This window comes from Saccopteryx bilineata, chromosome X, assembly GCF_036850765.1.
Source record: "Saccopteryx bilineata isolate mSacBil1 chromosome X, mSacBil1_pri_phased_curated, whole genome shotgun sequence".
NCBI lineage: Eukaryota > Metazoa > Chordata > Mammalia > Chiroptera > Emballonuridae > Saccopteryx > Saccopteryx bilineata.
Genome location: NC_089502.1, coordinates 133,150,172 through 133,168,269, shown reverse-complemented (window position 1 = coordinate 133,168,269; position 18,098 = coordinate 133,150,172). Strand labels below are relative to the sequence as shown.

Genomic DNA, 18,098 nt, shown 5'->3' with positions numbered 1-18,098 from the left:
TCATATATTATGTATATTACCATACAGGAAACTAGAAAACTCAAAAGGAATAAGAAAATAGATACAAATGCAAATTCTAATGTTTTTCTTTCTGTTCTCCAACAGATTCTGTGACTCTGCTGTGGGGTAGGTACCTCAGTTTGGAGGCTACACGGCGCTAGGAGGCTGGGGTTGGATGTGATTGCTCGCCACTAGCCCAGCAGCAGAAGGCTCGCTGAGAGGCCAACCCCGTCTGAGCCAGGCCCCTCTGGCGCTATTGGTCATTGAGGTATCAGGGACCACAAGTGACAGACGCCTTAAGCATTCACTACCAAACAGACCCGCACAGTTGTTGTTTTCTCAGTCTCCTCCCCAATCCAGCTGCTTTGCCTGGTTCTAGCATATTCCCCAGTATGTGTCATCACCGGTTAGAAGGAATTTTCCTTGGTGGAAAATGGAACTGTGGCCAGCTCCAGGGAGTCTGTGGGACAGGACGGGTTTGCCTGTACACCCACTCTCTCCCTTGTGAGGGAGCCAGCCCTCTCTACCCCCCGGATACTTCCACGGTTTGCTTCTCTCGAAGAGGAACTGAGGTGCTGTGTGGGCTTCCTCAGAAGCAGCCCCTTAGACTTGCGTTGGAGAGGGGCTTCCTCAGAAGCAGCCCCTTTGACTTGCGTTGGAGAGGGGCTTCCTCAGAAGCAGCCCCTTAGACTTGCGTTGGAGAGCAGGAGCTGATTTGGAAGGTGCAGGCAAACTCAGTAGGGGAGCGGGGAGTGAGAAAGGATAGTGAAACAGCCAAGACAGCTAAGCAAGAGCGGGTGGAGCCTGCGCAGGTGGAGAGGCAGCCGCTTTGCAATCGTAGCAGACAGACACTTAACCCTCTGGAAAGTCTCACTGCGGCATGATAATTCTGACCGCAGTTGCTTCTGATTTTTACTTCACCCATCCATTTCACATCCCTTTTAAGCACTCTAAAATATACATGTCTACAACAACACCCTCATCTCCTCCTCACCACTTTTCTTCTGGCTAACTCTTAACTCTGGCTGCCTCATCGTCAGCTCTCCGCCTGCACACCATGTCTAGAAACCCTTCCCTCAACCCCCTTTCTGGGATGGGGCTCTTTCTCTGTGTCCCCTACCTCTCCTGTTAGAGATTTTATCAGACTGTGTTGCTTTGATTTAGTCATGTCATAAATATTATGTGCTTGGCATTGCTTTAGGTACCTGGAGCTTATATTCCAATAGGGGAGACAGATTTTACTTTGTCATTTTAATTTCTCATTTACCTATGTGTTTGCCTCACCCAATCATTTTCATTGTGTTCACCATTTAAGCCCATCTGTCAGCACAGTGCCTGCCTCATAGGAGGGGCTCAAATGTGTTGAATTGACTGAAACAGCACAGAGCGTCTTAGGAATGACTTGCTATTGTTATGGCCTTTTCCGGGCGTTCGATGAGCTCCCATCTTTCCTATTGGTTGTTTTCATGTGATGTGCCCACTGAGAGGTAAACTGGCCTACCTTGACTGTTAGGGATATAATTCTGTTAATGAGTGAGTTTGGAATTGTTAACATTACTTTGCCCATTATTTTCCTTTTTTTAGGCTAGGACAACACATCCCTGCTCAGCTGGAAGAAAGCCAGACACCACCTGAGTAGAAGCTGGAAATACCATTTTACGGACATACAACGTACTGACTGAGGCAATATAGTGCAGTGATTGTAAGTAGTAGTTCTAGAGTCAAAGTGCCTAGGTTCAACTCCCAGCTGTGCCACTCATTTGCTGTTTGACTTTGGGCTATAGTTCCTAATGTGTAAATAGGGATAATAAGAGTACATACTTCATACGAGGGCATGTGGATTAAATGAGATGAACACATGTAAAATTTAAAAGTGCCTAGAAGATAGTAAGTACTCAATAACCGTTTCTATCCTTATTGTGATTTATTCACACACATCAGTGCTCATTCATTTAATGATGGAAGCTGGGTATAGGACTCTTTGTGGTACTCAAAGCAGCATTTTAGTGTTCTTTTTACAGTGAAAAATATGGTAAAGTTCTTCATTGTAAACAAATTCTGAGTTTTAGACGAGTCACATAAAGGGCACAGCCAACCCAGTTCCTGGTCCACAAGCTGGTCATTAAAATAACCATCTAAATTGCGAGTTCTTTTCCTCCTTTCTATGATTAAGCAAATTATTTAGTGAGTACCTCTAATGCATTCGGTGCTGTGAACGCCACAAGGAATGAAATGGCCCCTTTCCCTTCAGTGTTTCACATGTAAAAGGGCAAATTACGGTGCACTTTGGGAAGTGCTATAATTGGACACACACGTGGCTCTGAGTGCCAGAAGACCGAGTGACTAACTTCCCTTCGGTGATTCAGGAAAGGCTTCACACAGAGGAGGTGACATTTGAACAACTGTATCTAGACAGAGCCATACTTTAATCACTGTGGACTGAGTAGGCATTTGGCTGGAAACTTAGCCAAATAGCGACATTGTCCACTGTTTTTTTCCAGAACCTGGGTAATTATGCTGTCACTTACAATGCATATGGCAGCCTCGTCAGGTTCTGGTCTTGGAGTACCTCCATGGAAACCTGTACGGTTGTATTACCTCCTAATAAGGTCCTCTGATAATATTTAATATGCTATTAGGCACAGAGAAACCCAGAGCTGTCTTCCCCGTTATTTTCACAGTGACTCCATTAGATGAAATAGGAAGCTAGGTAACCGCTTTGCTGGCTCTCCTGTGGCACCCAATCGCAGAAAGGGCTTGGCTAACGAGCAGCTTGGGTGGGGTTATGAAATGATTCTGGCTCGAGTCCTTTAAATCCTGGCTCTCAATGCTTAAGGCCAGTAAGCTAAGGCCATATGCTGCGTAACCAGCGAGGGAGAGTCGGGGAGGAAATTGCTGTCATTGCAGCTGCAGTCAGCGGGAGACTGGGAACAAGAGCATCCCTGGATTGCCTCAGAAGACAGCCGAACTGTGGCCGGTGGCATCCAGTACTGACATCTGCACTTTGTTTATTCAAGTGTGTCTTACTCCTCTTCCTTCTCCAGCTCTGCCAAATGACAGGTCCACTTTCCTTTTCCTCTCCGCTGATGGACGGAGAAGAATCTCCCTCTCACAGGTTTCTCCAGCAAGCGGCTAGTTGACTAGCTGGAGGAATGAAAACGTCACGTCGATGAATTTGCAGCCCAGCACCCAACAGCCACTCCCTTGACCCATGCCTTTCCAAGTCCTAAGGAGGAGTGTTTAGTGATCCCACTTCCCAGGCAGCTGTGATGTTTCCTAGAAGTCATCCTTGGTCGACATAAAGAGCCAGCCATTGAGTGCTTTCTGTCCTTATTTACCCAAGTTCTCTTTTATACTTTGTAGTGCTGCGATGATTTATGCAAACAGCCGCCTGGTCCCACTGGAAGCAGTCACGTGACTGAAGCCCATTACTTGAGCACATCACTTTATCTCCTAGCCCGGAACAGGGCAGGGCAGGGCAGACAGTGTGGCTCCCAGCCAGCACTCGGCCTCTCCCGGATCTGTGGTTCTGAGCTCGCCTTCCAGGCAGAGGCAAAGCAGGAGTGGCCTGTCTGGGTGATTGTTTTGTGTGTGCGGGTGTGTTTATTTTCTGATCTATTTGAGCCAGAGTTGGCCCTGCAGAGGGCTGTGGAGTATGAGATGATGAGATGTGTGGAGTGTGTGTGTATATGTAGGGGTCCTCCAGAGAGAGCTGCAATTCTACCTTTTCCTTTCAGACCTCAGCATTCCTCATAGAGAACGTGTTTTGGGGGTGAGGAAAAACCTCTACACTGGCCAAGCAAAAAACCAGGTAATATGTTTGTTTGTTTGTTCTTAGGTATTTTGGGGAAGCAGAAGTCTACATAGTAAACATATATTATGTAGCAACAGAACAGGGACTGTGCACTCCTTGGAGTTTATTTTATTGCTTTACAATTTCTCGGATTGGTTTTTCTCGCAGCTGCCGATCGCAGCCACTTGCCATCATGTTATAAAGGTGTACAGACGGCTTTGTCACCTGAAGGGTTGTGGCCCCTTTCAAGTGAATGTGACATCTGGAAAACCTTTGCGATCACTTGGGTGAGCTAGAAAATGAGGAGAGGATACTTTAAGAAACTCCTCTAGTTATTTCACAGGGTGTTCCCCAAACCGCATGGTAGAATTCATGTTCAGAAATCTTTTTTTAGCTCCCTTGGCCTCTTGCTATTTCACAGGATCACCAGGTTTCCATCTGTCTGTAAGAAAAGGAAACAAAATTCCTTGCAACGTTCAAGAATTCACTTTAGTGATTTAGTACTTACGTAGATTGATCACATTGGATCCTGAAACCAAGGTGTAACAAACCTTTGAGTGGACAGACATTTCTGTTCTTTAAAATTAAACAGAATGGGTCTTTGGTTCTGCCACTGATCAGCTGTGCCATGGAGTATAATATTCAACTTCTGAGTCTTAGTTTCTTCATCTGTAATATGGGAGTGATGATACCTTGAAGGTTGCTGTAAAACTAGTTGGAATAATAGAAATACAAAGCACCTCTTATCTTGGGTAAACAGTAGTCTCTTTTTTTTTTTTTTTTTATTTATTTATTTATTTATTTTCATTTTTCTGAAGCTGGAAACAGGGAGAGACAGTCAGACAGACTCCCGCATGCGCCCGACCGGGATCCACCCGGCACGCCCACCAGGGGCGACGCTCTGCCCACCAGGGGGCGATGCTCTGCCCCTCCGGGGCGTCGCCATGTTGCGACCAGAGCTACTCTAGCGCCTGAGGCAGAGGCCACAGAGCCATCCCCAGCGCCCGGGCCATCTTTGCTCCAATGGAGCCTTGGCTGCGGGAGGGGAAGTGAGAGACAGAGAGGAAAGCGCGGCGGAGGGGTGGAGAAGCAAATGGGCGCTTCTCCTGTGTGCCCTGGCCGGGAATCGAACCCGGGTCCTCTGCACGCTAGGCCGACGCTCTACCGCTGAGCCAACCAGCCAGGGCCAACAGTAGTCTCTTAATAAGGGTGAATTTTTACTTTTTTTTTTTTTTTTTGTATTTTTCCGAAGCTGGAAACAGGGATAGACAGTCAGACAGACTCCTGCATGCGCCCGACCGGGATCCACCCGGCACGCCCACCATGGGGCAACACTCTGCCCACCAGGGGGCGATGCTCTGCCCCTCTGGGGCGTCGCTCTGTCGAGACCAGAGCCACTCTAGCACCTGGGGCAGAGGCCAAGGAGCCATCCCCAGCGCCCGGGCCATCCTTGCTCCAATGGAGCCTCGCTGTGGGAGGGGAAGAGAGAGACAGAGAGGAAGGAGAGGGGGAGGGGTAGAGAAGCAGATGGGCACTTCTCCTGTGTGCCCTGGCCAGGAATTGAACCCGGGACTTCTACACGCCAGGCCGATGCTCTACCACTGAGCCAACCGGCCAGGGCTCTTAATAAGGGTGATTTTAGCTATTATTATTATTATTATTATTATTTAGTATTCTTTCAGATCTTAGTACTCTCGGGAGAAAAGAGCCCATATCTTGTAAATCTGTATTTATCCCAGAGCCTGTAGACACCGAAGGGATTTAGTCTCTGGGAGGTCCCATACAATGCACTTGGAAGGAAAAAAATTTGAGCAAACCAAGTTTCATTTCAACACTTGTACCACAGCGGCTACCTAACCAGGCATGGTCCCTCCTAACTCATCAGCGAAGGGTTGCTCCGTGTTAGTCCTCAGAACACATCTGTGAGGTACGAGTTACCCAGAGCTCCTTAAGAGAAAATGGAGTTGCAGAGGAATTAATGACTAGCCGAGAGGAATTTCAGCTCCGGCTCATATGGCTTCTCAACCGCACGCTCCCCTGGGCCGGCATTAGGCAGTGAGGAACAAGAGATGTTTGTGAGATACAGTCCCTCAGAAGGTCCCCTGCTGGGCTGTCTGGGAAACAGTGGACACTAGAGCTCTTTCTTAGAGACTCACAGTGCACATTAGTGTACTGAAGGCTCTGAGGAGTCTTGTAGTAAAGAAACCTGTGTAATCCTGCTTCTCCGGAACTTATTTGAGGGTAGGTCCTTTTTTTTTTTTTTTTTTTTTGGCCTTATTTCTAGACTTATAATCCACATAGAGCTCCTCTTCCAGAAACACACTTTGGAAAACCCGGCACCAGGCCCAGCGCCTGCTGCTTGCGATCCTGTCTGATAGAACAACAGATACCTCAGACACCTTCTAGTGGTCAGTATGGTTTCTTCCCTTTCCTTATGCTTTCATCTAATGAGACCCAGGGGGAAACACCAGCTCAGTCCTACAGGTCACCCCTTCCTCATTGGGTACCCAGATACAAGCCGATGCTGCAGTGTTTTAGTGGAAAGGGGTGGAGGGGCCTTTCCCGCATGGCCAGCCAGGGTCTCCTCTGCTCTGTGCCCTTGGTTATATTGAGGCCACAGACATCAGGCTATCCATGTGGGCATCACAGGTGCCCACAGCTGAATGGCTGGTTGGGTTCTAGATTTGGGTTCCTCAGGGCCAGAGCTCGAGTAGGCATTTCTCACAAAAGCTGAGTTCTCTTGAGGGAAAACTGAGTTTCTAGCGTGGGAAACCGTACAGTTCACATGTAGAACGCCAGAGGTAGAACCAAGGTCCAGGCGGCTGAGCCAATGTGTGAGGGCTCGATAGAGATGCGCTTTGGGCTACAATAGTGACTAAGAACAGTTTGGGGAGACTGGGCGGGTAACTTCGAGGGTACACAGCAGCCGGGGTTCGCTTGGCCCCCGGGGCCGTCTTGCATTCTGTCCTTGTATTTTCACCTTTGGGAATGAAAAGTGGTTAAGGTGAAAAGCACTGAACAACTTCAGACGGTTCAGCCCTCCACTTCGCCCCCTTCCCCCTCTCTACATGCGCACAGTGAAAACCTTTTAGCCGAAATCATTCCTTTTGCAAATTGTCAGTGCGTGCCGTAGATAAGTCACTGTTTTGTGTGGATGCTTAAAAAGCATCCTACATCGGTAGGGCAGCTGCACTGGGCAGGTTTAAAGCTGTGGGGATTTTTTGTTTGTTTTTTGTTTTTTGCCAAGAGCCACCTTGCCAGTGGTTTAAAGCTCCCTACCTTTTGAGCTAGAGAACCACTTTCAGGCCCCAGGAACCTATTTCTTCAGAGACTTCTTTAGCACACTAAATGCTTTTCTAATGCTGGCAGAGGGTGGGGAATGGAAGCAGCTTAGGTTTTCCCAGAGAATGGAAAATCCCCAAATCATTTTTATCAGCTTTGCAGCTAGCCAGAGATGTCCTCCAAGACACATGCACTGTTTAAAGATGTACTTCCGTCTCTGCCTTTAAGTGGGTGATCACAGTCTAAGACAGTTGGGCAGCCTGTGGGGGCAGGAAGTGGCATGTGGCCTTAACCAGCTCTTGTTTTGGCAAGAGTTAGAATGAACCCTCCCTCCCTCCCTCCCTCCCTCCCTCCCTCCCTCCCTCCCTCCCTCCCTCCCTCCCTCCCTCCCTTCCTTCCTTCCTTCCTTCCTTCCTTCCTTCCTTCCTTCCTTCCTTCCTTCCTTCCTTCCTTCCTTCCTAGAATTGTAGAACAATTCCCATTACCATCATGATTTACAATTTTTCTTTAAAAGTGGATGTATAAGCACTACCCGTTTTCTGGTTTAATAAAAGGTTTATAATCAAATAGCCAGCATCTGTGCACAAAATGATGGACTAGTAATTATTTTTAGTTATTAGTTTTTAAAGGACTCTGGCTTAGAAATATCCCCTCCTTCATTCATTCAGCATTTATCAAACACCTGCTGTGTTTAGAAAGAAAGCTACCCTGGGAGCTTACAGTCCAGCTGAAATACACTCAAGTACGATGCTCTTTTGGTTCCGAGTGAATTTTATATGGACTTTTGTCGTGTACTGAATTAACTGAGAACCATGTGCTTTTGGAGAGCTATGTTGCTCTATTTATTGCTTTTTCTGGAAAAAGAAAATCGAAACGGAAATATGTCACTTCCTTTTGTTGAATCAGTGTTTGTGTCTACTCAAGGCCCAACTCTCATGTATTCATAAAAAAGGGGAAAAAATAGCGTGAAGATGGAAGTGAAGCCCAAGGAAGATATGGAAAGCAATGTATTTCAGACGGAGATACAGGAGTGCCTGTGTCAAAGTCCCTCGAAGCATGCATTTTAATTGCAGATTCCCAGGCCCCCCAGACTGCTTGAATCCAGTATTGGCAGTAACGACAGGGAGTCTGCTTTAAAAATAATCTCCTCTGCTAAGTCTTCTGACACTCCTGATGGAGAGTGCTAATCTAGGCACTTGGATAGGGTCAGCAGGACTAGATGAACTACCTCAAATGCTAGTGAAGGTTTCAGCAGATGTGTTCTCCTAGAGAAATTTCTGAGTATGGAGAGAAGGTTGGTGATACGTAATAGCGTCCCAATTTCAAAACTGAGAAAAGAGTAGATGCCAGAAGCCCCAGCCTTCTAACCTGATGTGACCGCAAAAAGCATTTAGAGGAATGGGGTGCTCACTAGGCGCTGGTTGCTAAAACATTGTCTCCACTAGAGATTACCACTTGCGTGTTAAAATCATCTGAGGAGCTTTACAAAATCCAGATGCCCAACCCCACCAAGGGCACCCAGGCATCAGATTTTTTTAAGCCCCCAGAGATTTTGATTTAATGAGGTGCTGTCTGAGCACTGGGAGCTTTAAAATCTTCCCAGGTGAAACTAATATGCAACCAAGTTTGATAACCAATGTGTCTCTATGACATTACTCCGGATGCTTAACTTCCTTGTGCATTGTGTCAATTCTAGGTCATTTTAAAAGTCTCTCCCACCTTTAAGTGTCTATGATTCTGTTATTAAAAATGCCAAACTGATTTCCTTCCTTTCTCCTTTTCTCCCTCCCTTTCTACCCTTTTTCCTTCGTCTCTCCCTTCTTTCCTTTCTTCCTTCCCACCCTCCCTTCCTTTTCTCCTCTTCTTTTTCTTCTGCTGTTGAGATAGCCTGGAACGTCAATGTGTCAAAGTAGATAACTTAATTTCATTAAAATATTTAGCAAAATTCCCGAGGATGTCTAATAGATAACTAGAGCAATAGTTCTGATGGGTGTGAGGGTGTGAGTGTAATGCAGTGGATCTGTGGCAACCCTGGAGAAGGGTTTGGAGTGGAATGCCACAAGGATTGTTTTGCCCTTTGAAAGTGATACCTACTGAATTCGCAAATAACACACAGTTTAGGAGGGTTAATTGATTCAACACATAAAAGAATCAGGCTTAGCTCATTAGAATATCTGTTTATTAAAGCTATTATTATAAAAATATTTCCATAATTCAGATATTTTTCTCATTTTAATGTTTTCCCCTTTCCTCAGTTGAGTTGAAATTTTGAAGCTTTTAGTGTAGTGCTAATGGAAAAGTAGACATGCCCATAGGGTCCCTAATCAGTTCTTTTCTGACTTGGTTCCTATCCAGAAATGCAAATATATTAGATCAGGCTGATTTGGAGCGTCAAAAAATCAAGGAAATGTGGGGGCTAAAAAAAATAATAATACTTTTTCTCCCACCTTGTAGGTTCTTCTAGATCAGGGGTCAGGAATCTATGGCTCATGAGCCAGATGTGGCTCTTTTGATGGCTGCATCTGGCTTGCAGACAAATCTTTAATAAAAAAAAATGTTAAAAATATAAAACATTCTCATGTATTACAATCCATTCATTTCCTACCACTCATGTTCATGGCTGCGGGTGGCTGGAGCCAATCACAGCTGTCCTTCGGGACAACACCAAATTTTTATTGGATAATGCGTGACGTACACGGGTGGTTGTATGGCTCTCACAGAATTACATTTTAAAATATGTGGTGTTCATGGCTCTCTCAGCCAAAAAAATTCCTGACCCCTGTTCTAGATGGCCTAATCATCAAATTAACAGAGACAGATTAACAGGAGAAAATAGAATTTTGATACTTGCATACAGGGGGCTTCACATAGCATGGAAGTTCCGAAGATAGTGAAGTAAAATTGGGTATATGTGACATTTTGGACAAAGATGAAAGAGGGGTAGGGCATGTGAGATTTCAAAGGGAGTAGGCAATTTACAGGCAGCTGAGGAAGGGGGAAACATATATTTGCTAGGCAGTAACAGTGAGAGATAGGTGGTTCAGTAAACAGGCTCCTGCTTGGAGTCTTCCTGTCTGATGCTAAGGTGATTATGCTAAGGTTCTCTTTCTGTAGTAGGCTTTTTTCTATCTGGATCTCTTAGGCAGAAAAGGAGGAGGGTCAAAGGTTCTTTCTGAGGCTTTTGCTTCTTAATATCCCGCTTAAAAATCAATATCCTAGCAGTTACAACTTTTGGTCCCTTCAGAAACATCACCCCAAAAAGTGAGGAGGGAAGGAATTTTGTCCAAAACTCCCAGGGAGTGTTTGTGGAAGATCAGTTCAGCAGTTGCGTCTGACTCATCGGAAGGGCTGGTTAGCTAGCTCAGGGTAGGCTTGGAGGGGTCTCAAACACTGCGCGAGCTAGTTTAAAAAGGGCACGCCCACAGATTCTGATGCCTTAGGTTGGGGGAGACCCTGAACCTCCTGGGTTTTTTTAATAAGTGCCCCAACTGATTCTGAGAAATATCAAAGAACTCACTTTGATTTGAATTTTGGCATTGTTGTTTAAATATGTTGTTTTTGTCTCACAGTCTCCAACTTGTGTTTTTCAAAATCCAGACAGATTTAATTATTTTGAGCTGAAAACCAAAACTATTAAATGATGTCAGAGCTTTCATATCCCATTCCCTGTATTTCAATTAGAAAATTTTATGCTCTTACATTTCCTCTTTTTTTTTTTCATTTTTATTTTTTATTTATTTTTTTCCCAGCGAACTTGGGAAATTGCTATTTAATGGCAATTCTGACAAAATTGACACACATGAATTAGCTCTTCCTTGACAGCTGAAAATTGTGCATAAGTTCTTTTCCTTTTTAAGTTTGTGTTTTAATTCCACTTTATCCACACAATTTTATCCTAAGGTAAAATATTTATTTTTTATTAAAAAAACTTTTTATTATTAATTTTAATGGGTGACATTGATAAATCAGGGTACATATGTTCAGAGAAAATATCTCCAGATTATTTTGACATTTGATTATGTTGCATACCTGTCACCCAAAGCCAAATTGTCTTCCGTCACCTTCTATCTGATTTTCTTTGTGCCATCTCCCGTAGCCACCACTCTTGTCCGTGTCTCTGAGCCTCTTTTTTATGTCCCTTCTTTTCATTTTTAATGCATTATTTTCTATAGACCTTGACCTGACCTCGACATGAGGAAAATACAATTTATGTGTATCGGAAAAGCAGTCTATAGCTGCTCTGTTGCTGCTGCTGTGTTGTGGGAAATAAACTAGGATTAGATTGTATCTGATCACTTTCCACATCACATGATGAACCACAGTTGAGATGAAAGGAATCCTGCCAAACAGTCCATAGATACTTTGTTGTTAACGGGCACTTCCCTCCCCTCCCTCTTGTGTTTTCCCCATTAGGTTCTGTGACTGAAGTGGCTCAGAGAAGGAGTGGTCCCTCAGAGCTCTTCACACCATCTGGGAATAGGAAATTGAATCTTTGTCATACTATATAGAAGACATGGGCTGTAATAGTAGTTCATCTGTTGGAGTCAAGAAATCTACGCAAGGTGAGTGCTGGGAATGTCCCTGTCTTCCTGATGAGAAGGGTAGACTGAGCCAGTTACCTCTCCCTTTTTCTCATGTACTCACATGGTTGGTTCTGGAGTTGCCTGCTCTGTGTGATTTTGCACAAGGCATCATCACTTGAACCAAAGGGTAAATATTGGGATAACATTGAAAACTACCTTTAGGAAGACGTAGCTTTGAATTTATGATCTATCATAAAGTATTATCTAAGAGATCTTTTATGTTTGATTTGATTGCAGTTGAAAATGTACCCATATAAAACCTCAATTTAAAACTCAATGGTGGGGAACAAGAAAGTCTCTAAATTTATATCTGTTTATTTAATATGCTTATAAATAGTTATATTCATATCTATGTAACATTTGATAACATCATTGAATCTTTATAAAGTTTTATAATTTAGTGATCAGATTTTTTTATAGCTATTCAACACAGAACTTCCAAGAGATTTGCCTCATATTTTTAGAATATTCTAGGTAGATTTGGGGAAATGCTAGATCATCTACTTCCCCCAAAAGGTGTTGTTTCTTTTTTTTTTTTAAGTGAGAGGAAATAGATCCATCTGGCAACCCTCATCTGGGGCTGATGCTCCGCCCATCTGGGGCCATGCTAGCCACGGAGTTATTTTTAGCTCCTGAGGCAGAGACTTGATGGAGCCATCCTCAGTGCCCAGGGCCAATGTGCTCAAATCAGTTGAGCTATGGCCGCGGGAGGGGGAGAGAGAGAGTGAGAGAGAGAGGTGGGGAAGGGGCAGGGGGAGAAGCAGATGGTCACCTGTGTGCCCTGACCAGAAATTGAACCTGGTACTTCCACACGCAGGGTCAATGCTCTACCTCTGAGCCAACTGGCCAGGGATGGGGGTTGTTTCTAAATAGATTACGTGCTCTCCACTACCCCCATATAATAAGAGACTTAAATATTTCCTTTATTTTATACTGGGTTTTCTTTTTTACAGTTACTAGAATCTAGTTGAAACTTACTTGAGTGTTTAAGAGACATAGTGTTCTTTGCATGTGAATATCTAGTTGTCCCAGCACCGTTTGTTAAAAAGACTTTTCTTTCTCTATTGAATGGTCATGACACTATTGTCAAAAATCAATTGACCACAAATGTGAGGGTTTATTTCTGGACTCTTAATACTACTCCATTGATCTGTATGTCTATCTTTATGCCAGTACTACACTGTCTTCATTACTGTAGCTCTTGTAGAAACTTTTGAAACTGGAGTGTAAGTCCTTCAACTTTGTTTCTCTTTTTCAAGATTGTTTTGGCTTTCTGAGTATCTTACGTTTCCATATGAATATTAGGATCAGTTTGTCAGTTTCTCAGGAGAAGCCAGATGGAATGTTGATGGGGACTGTGTTGAATCTGAAGATCACTTTGGGGAGATTGACATCTTAACAGTTAAAGCATTGATCATGAACATGAAATGTCTGTCTTTCCATTTTGTTAGGTCTTTAATTTTTTTCAACAATGTTTTGTAATGTTCAGAATTGAAGTTTTACACTTCTTCTGTTAAATTTAAACTAAATATTTTATTATTTTTGATGCCATTGTAAATGAAACTGTATTCTTAATTTCATTTTTGTATTGTCATTGCAATTGTATAGAAAAACAATTGCTTTTTGTATATTGATATTGTATCCTGAAACCTTGCTGAGCTCATTTATTAGCTCTTAATAGATTTTCTTTGTATTTTTCTGAAGTGAGAAGCGGAGAGGCAGAGAGATGGACTCCCACATGCGCCTGACTGGGATCCACCCGGTTAGTCCACTAGGGGCGATGCTCTGCCCATCTGGGGCATTGCTCCATTGCAACCTGAGCCATTCTAGTGCCTGAGGCAGAGGCCATGGAGCTATCCTCAGCGCCTGGGCCAACTTTGTTCCAATGGAGCCTTGGCTGCAGGAGAGGAAGAGAGAGACAGAGAGGAAGGAGAGGGAGAAGGGTGGAGAAGCAGATGAACGCTTCTCCTGTGTGCCCTGGCTGGAAATTGAACCCGGGACTTCCACATGCCAGGCCGATGTTCTACCACTGAGCCAGCCAGCCAGGGCTAGCTCTAATAGATTTTTAATGGATTCCTCAGGATTTTTCATTTATAAATCATGTCATTGGCAAATAGAGATAAATCTACTTCTTCCTTTCTATTCTATGACTTTGATTTAATTTTCTTGCCTAATTAACCTGGCTAGGACCTCTGTTACAATGTTACAAAGAAATGCAAGAGCAGACATCCCTGTCTTGTTCTGAATCTTGGGGGAAAGTGTTTTGTAGATGCTCTTTATCAGGTTGAAGAAGTTCATATTCCTAGTATATTGAGGTTTTTTTGTTAAGAAGTAAGGTTTAATTTTCTCCAATGCTGTATTTGCATTTATAGTTGGCTCTCTGTATCTGTGGGTTTCTCATCTACTGATTCAACCAATGACAGATCAAAAACATTAGAAAGAAAAACATCCCAGAAAGTTCCAAAAAGCAAAACTTGAATTTGCCATGCACTGAGCACTGTGCTGAATCCTCGTGAATGACGTGATGTGTAGGCACACCCGGCTGCAGCCTGTATGCAAACATAGCTTATATACAAATGCTATGCCGTTTCACAGAAGGGACTTGAGCATCTGCAGATTTTGGTATCCTTGGGAGTCCTGGAACTAATCTCCCATAGATACCAAGGGACAATTGTATAGAGATGGTCACTTTTATTCTATGATATGGTATACAGTTATTGAAAAAAAATATTTTTTGTGACAGTGACAGAGTCAGAGAGAGGGACAGATAGGGATAGACAGACAGGAACGGAGAGAGATGAGAAGCATCAATTCTTCATTGTGGCACCTTAGTTGTACATTGATTACTTTCTCACATAACATATACCTTGACTGGGGGGCTCCAGCAGACCTAGTGACCCCTTGCTTGAGCCAGTGACCTTGAGTCCAAGCTGGTGAGCTTTGCTCAAACCAGATGGCTCATGCTCAAGCTGGCGACCTCGGAGTCTCGAACCTGGGTCTTCTGCGCCCCAGTCCAACGCTCTATCCACTGCACCACCACCTGGTAAAGCTACAGTAATTGAATTTTAGATGTTATACCAACTTTGTATTCTTGGGATAAATCCCACTTGATGATAGTGTATAATCATCCTTTTATTAGGATGATTATTTTTTTTCTAAATTCAGTTTGCTAGTATTTTACTTAGGATTTTTGCATCTATATAGAGAAGAGATATTGATTTATGTGATGTCTTTGTCTGGTTTGATATCAGGATAACACTGGCCTCATAAAATGAGTAAGAAAGTGTTCCCTTGCATATTTTAGGAAGGCTTATGAAGAATTTTTATTAATTCTTCTTTAAATATTTGGTGGAATTTGTTAGTGAAGTGATCTGGACATGAGCTTTTCTTTGTGGGTAATTTCTTTTATTACTTATTCTATAGATCTATTTAGACTTTCTATTTCTTGTCATTTTCTTGAAAAACTGTTTTTTTAGTTACAGTTGACATGCGATATTATATTAATTTCAGATGTACAACAGTGATTAAACATTTATATAACTCACAAAGTACTCTCCCAAATTTTTTCTTGTCATTTTTGATAATTTGTATCCATTTGTCTAAGTAATCTAATTTATTAGCATATACTTATTCAGAGTACTCTTTTATAACTCTTTATTTTTCTATTACCTTCTTTTAAATATGTCAGTCAACATTTATTATGATTTCATAATAAATCTGTTGAAAACTGATGCAATGGTGGTTACTTACATTTATCCATAAGATAAACATCTTATCCATAATTGTTTTCTCATTCAGAAATATTGTAAAATATAGAAAAGCATTTGGAAATAAATACTGGTAATATTCCCTCATTATTCGACTATCCAGAGATAACAACTATTAACATTCTGATAATTTCCTTCCTTTTATTTTGTTTGGTATATTATAAATTTTTTATCAGACTAAATATTGATTTTTCGTAGCTTCACTTTTGGCACTGAAACATCTTATTCTTGTAGCGAGAGAGCAAGAGACAGAGACAGAAACAGGAAGCAAGAGAGATGAGAAGCATCAACTCATAGTTGCAGCACCTTAGTTGTTCATTGATTGCTTCTCATATGTGCCTTGACTGGGAGGCTCCAGGTGAGCCAGTGACCCCTTCCTCAAGCCAGTGACCTAGGACTCAAGCCAGCTACCTTGGGCTTCAAGCAAGTGACTTTTGGGCTTTAAGCCAGTGACCTTTGGGCTCAAACCAGTGACCATAGGCTCATGTTAATAATCTCACACTAATGCCAGCAACCCCACACTCAAACTGGTGAGCCCACACTCGAGCCAGTGACCTTGGAGTTTCGAACCTGAGACCTCAGCATCCCAGGTTGACCCTATATCCATTGTGCCACCGCCTGGTCAGGCCTCGCTTTTGGCACTAAAACATTTTTATATGAACATTTCTCAGGTTGTTATAAATGCTTCGTAAACATTATTTTAGCCATTACTAAAATTTTTATTTAATGGATAGGCCATAGTACACTTAATTGTTCCTGTAATATTGGATGTTTTATGAACATAAATAACACTTTGATTGTTAATTATTCAGATGATTAGACATGAAATTACTGTATCAAGGGCTATGAATATTTTGTATATCTTGATAGAAAATAATAATTACTATTTCCTGATCACTAACTATAGCTATATTCCAGAGAGTATTCAAAATATTCTACATGCATTTTATTTAATCCTTGCAATAAATATAAATTCTCAAGTAAAATGTTATTATTCCTGTTTGTGTAGTTGAAAAAGATGATGCTCAGAACTGCTAAAGTTGGGATTTGAACTCAAGGAGTTCTTAGTACCTCCAATGTAGCTTTATTGAATTTACTTATCTAAAGTATATAAAGAAAGGGGCGGGGAGAGAGATCAGAATAATCAAGGAGTTGCATTATTGTCTTGAGCTACTGAGTGACTCTGAGGAGGAGCACGCAGGGAGAAGGAAGAGCGGTCTGACACGTGGTTATTATGAGCTGTCTATGGGGTACCCCAGGAAAAATACCCAGTGGTAAGTTGAACTCCTGGAATGCTCTTTCTTTATCAGAAAAACACCCCACAGCTGTAAACATTTTGTAATCTTATGATCTTATGTGAAATAACCAAAAGAACAACAGCTTGATCCCAATCAAAGACTGGTTTCCCTGGCTGGATAGCTCAGCTCAGTTGGTTAGAGCGTTATCCAGATACGCCAAGGTTGCGGGTTTGATCCCCGGTCAGATCACATACAAGAGTCAACCAATGAATGCACAACCAAATGGAACAACAAATTGATGTTTTTCTCTCTTTCCTTCCTCTATCTGTAAAATAAATAAATGAATAAACAAACAAACAAACAAGATTTAAAACAAAAAAAAACAAAAAAGACCGTTTGTTTTAGCTCATAATACATACGGCTCAGGGTTTTCAGCTAAGTAGCGAAGGCCCTGTGGGCCCTGGGACAGCTAAGAAGACCGCTTTTTTTTTTTTTTTTTTTTTTTTTTTTTTTGTAATTACAACAAATGAAATAGTTTTCTCGTCTTTTTGATGGGAGTTCACTCACTCACTCTCTCTCTTGCTTGGGAAACCTTTTACTGAGCACTTTCCATGTGTCAGGAATTGAGGATACCAAAAGAAAAAAAAAAGTAGCTTTTATTTGCATAGTGCTTTTATAGTTGGCCAGGCCCTTTCACATACATTTGGTCTTTACAGCCTGAGAAGAGTTGTTCTCCATTTGTGGAAAAGGAAACGGAAGCTTTGAGAGGCAAAGGGATTTACTCAAGCGAACATGGCCTGTAAGTGGCAGAACTAGGACTGGAGCTTGCTTTCTGTTTTCCACGGTCTGTCTAGTTCTAAGGGTTTCCCCTCGGTCATCCAGCCCATCACAGTACTCTGCCTTTGCAGTATCACGGCGTCTCTGAGAAAGAGTAGCCTACCTCCAAAACTGAGGCTATCCCCTTCTTATGGGCTCCCTTCCACGTAGAGAAGTAACATCGATGTTATAGTATTATTGTTATTGTTATTTTCTTCTTTTGTGATATGCAGTGGGGAAGAGAAAAATAATAGCTATAATGTGGTTGAGTGCCTATAACATCCATTGGTTCTATTTCTCACCAAGATTCTTGGAGGAAGACTTGCTTAGTCCGTTTTTCTAGATGAAGAAACTAATACTTCAAGAACTGCCCAAAGTCATGCACTAGCTGGTGGCTGACCCTGAATTTGAACCAGCTGGGACAGTTCCAAAGTCCATGTTCCTTCTGGTACATTGGCCTGACTTGTAAAATTGTATTCATCCAAAACCCAGAAATTAAACATTGCAATTTCATTCTCCTGAACTAAACTTCACACTTAAAATTTTATATCGATGGGTTTTGAATTAATGATCTATTGCCATTTTTTCCCCATGGAGCGCTTTGAGAACACTGATGTAT

At 42.5% G+C, this 18,098-nt stretch overlaps 1 protein-coding gene across 1 annotated transcript in view; it reads left to right on the top strand.

Moving 5' to 3' along the window:
* PPEF1 (protein phosphatase with EF-hand domain 1) overlaps window positions 1-18,098 on the top strand; it is a 128,903-nt gene that overhangs the window by 16,559 nt on the left and 94,246 nt on the right. The window contains exons 8-11 of the mRNA XM_066250124.1: window positions 106-126; window positions 1,585-1,702; window positions 3,738-3,811; window positions 11,489-11,637. Of these exons, the coding sequence (XP_066106221.1) occupies window positions 11,589-11,637 (49 nt within the window). The 5' untranslated portion in view covers window positions 106-126; window positions 1,585-1,702; window positions 3,738-3,811; window positions 11,489-11,588. The remainder of the gene's footprint in view (window positions 1-105; window positions 127-1,584; window positions 1,703-3,737; window positions 3,812-11,488; window positions 11,638-18,098) is intronic.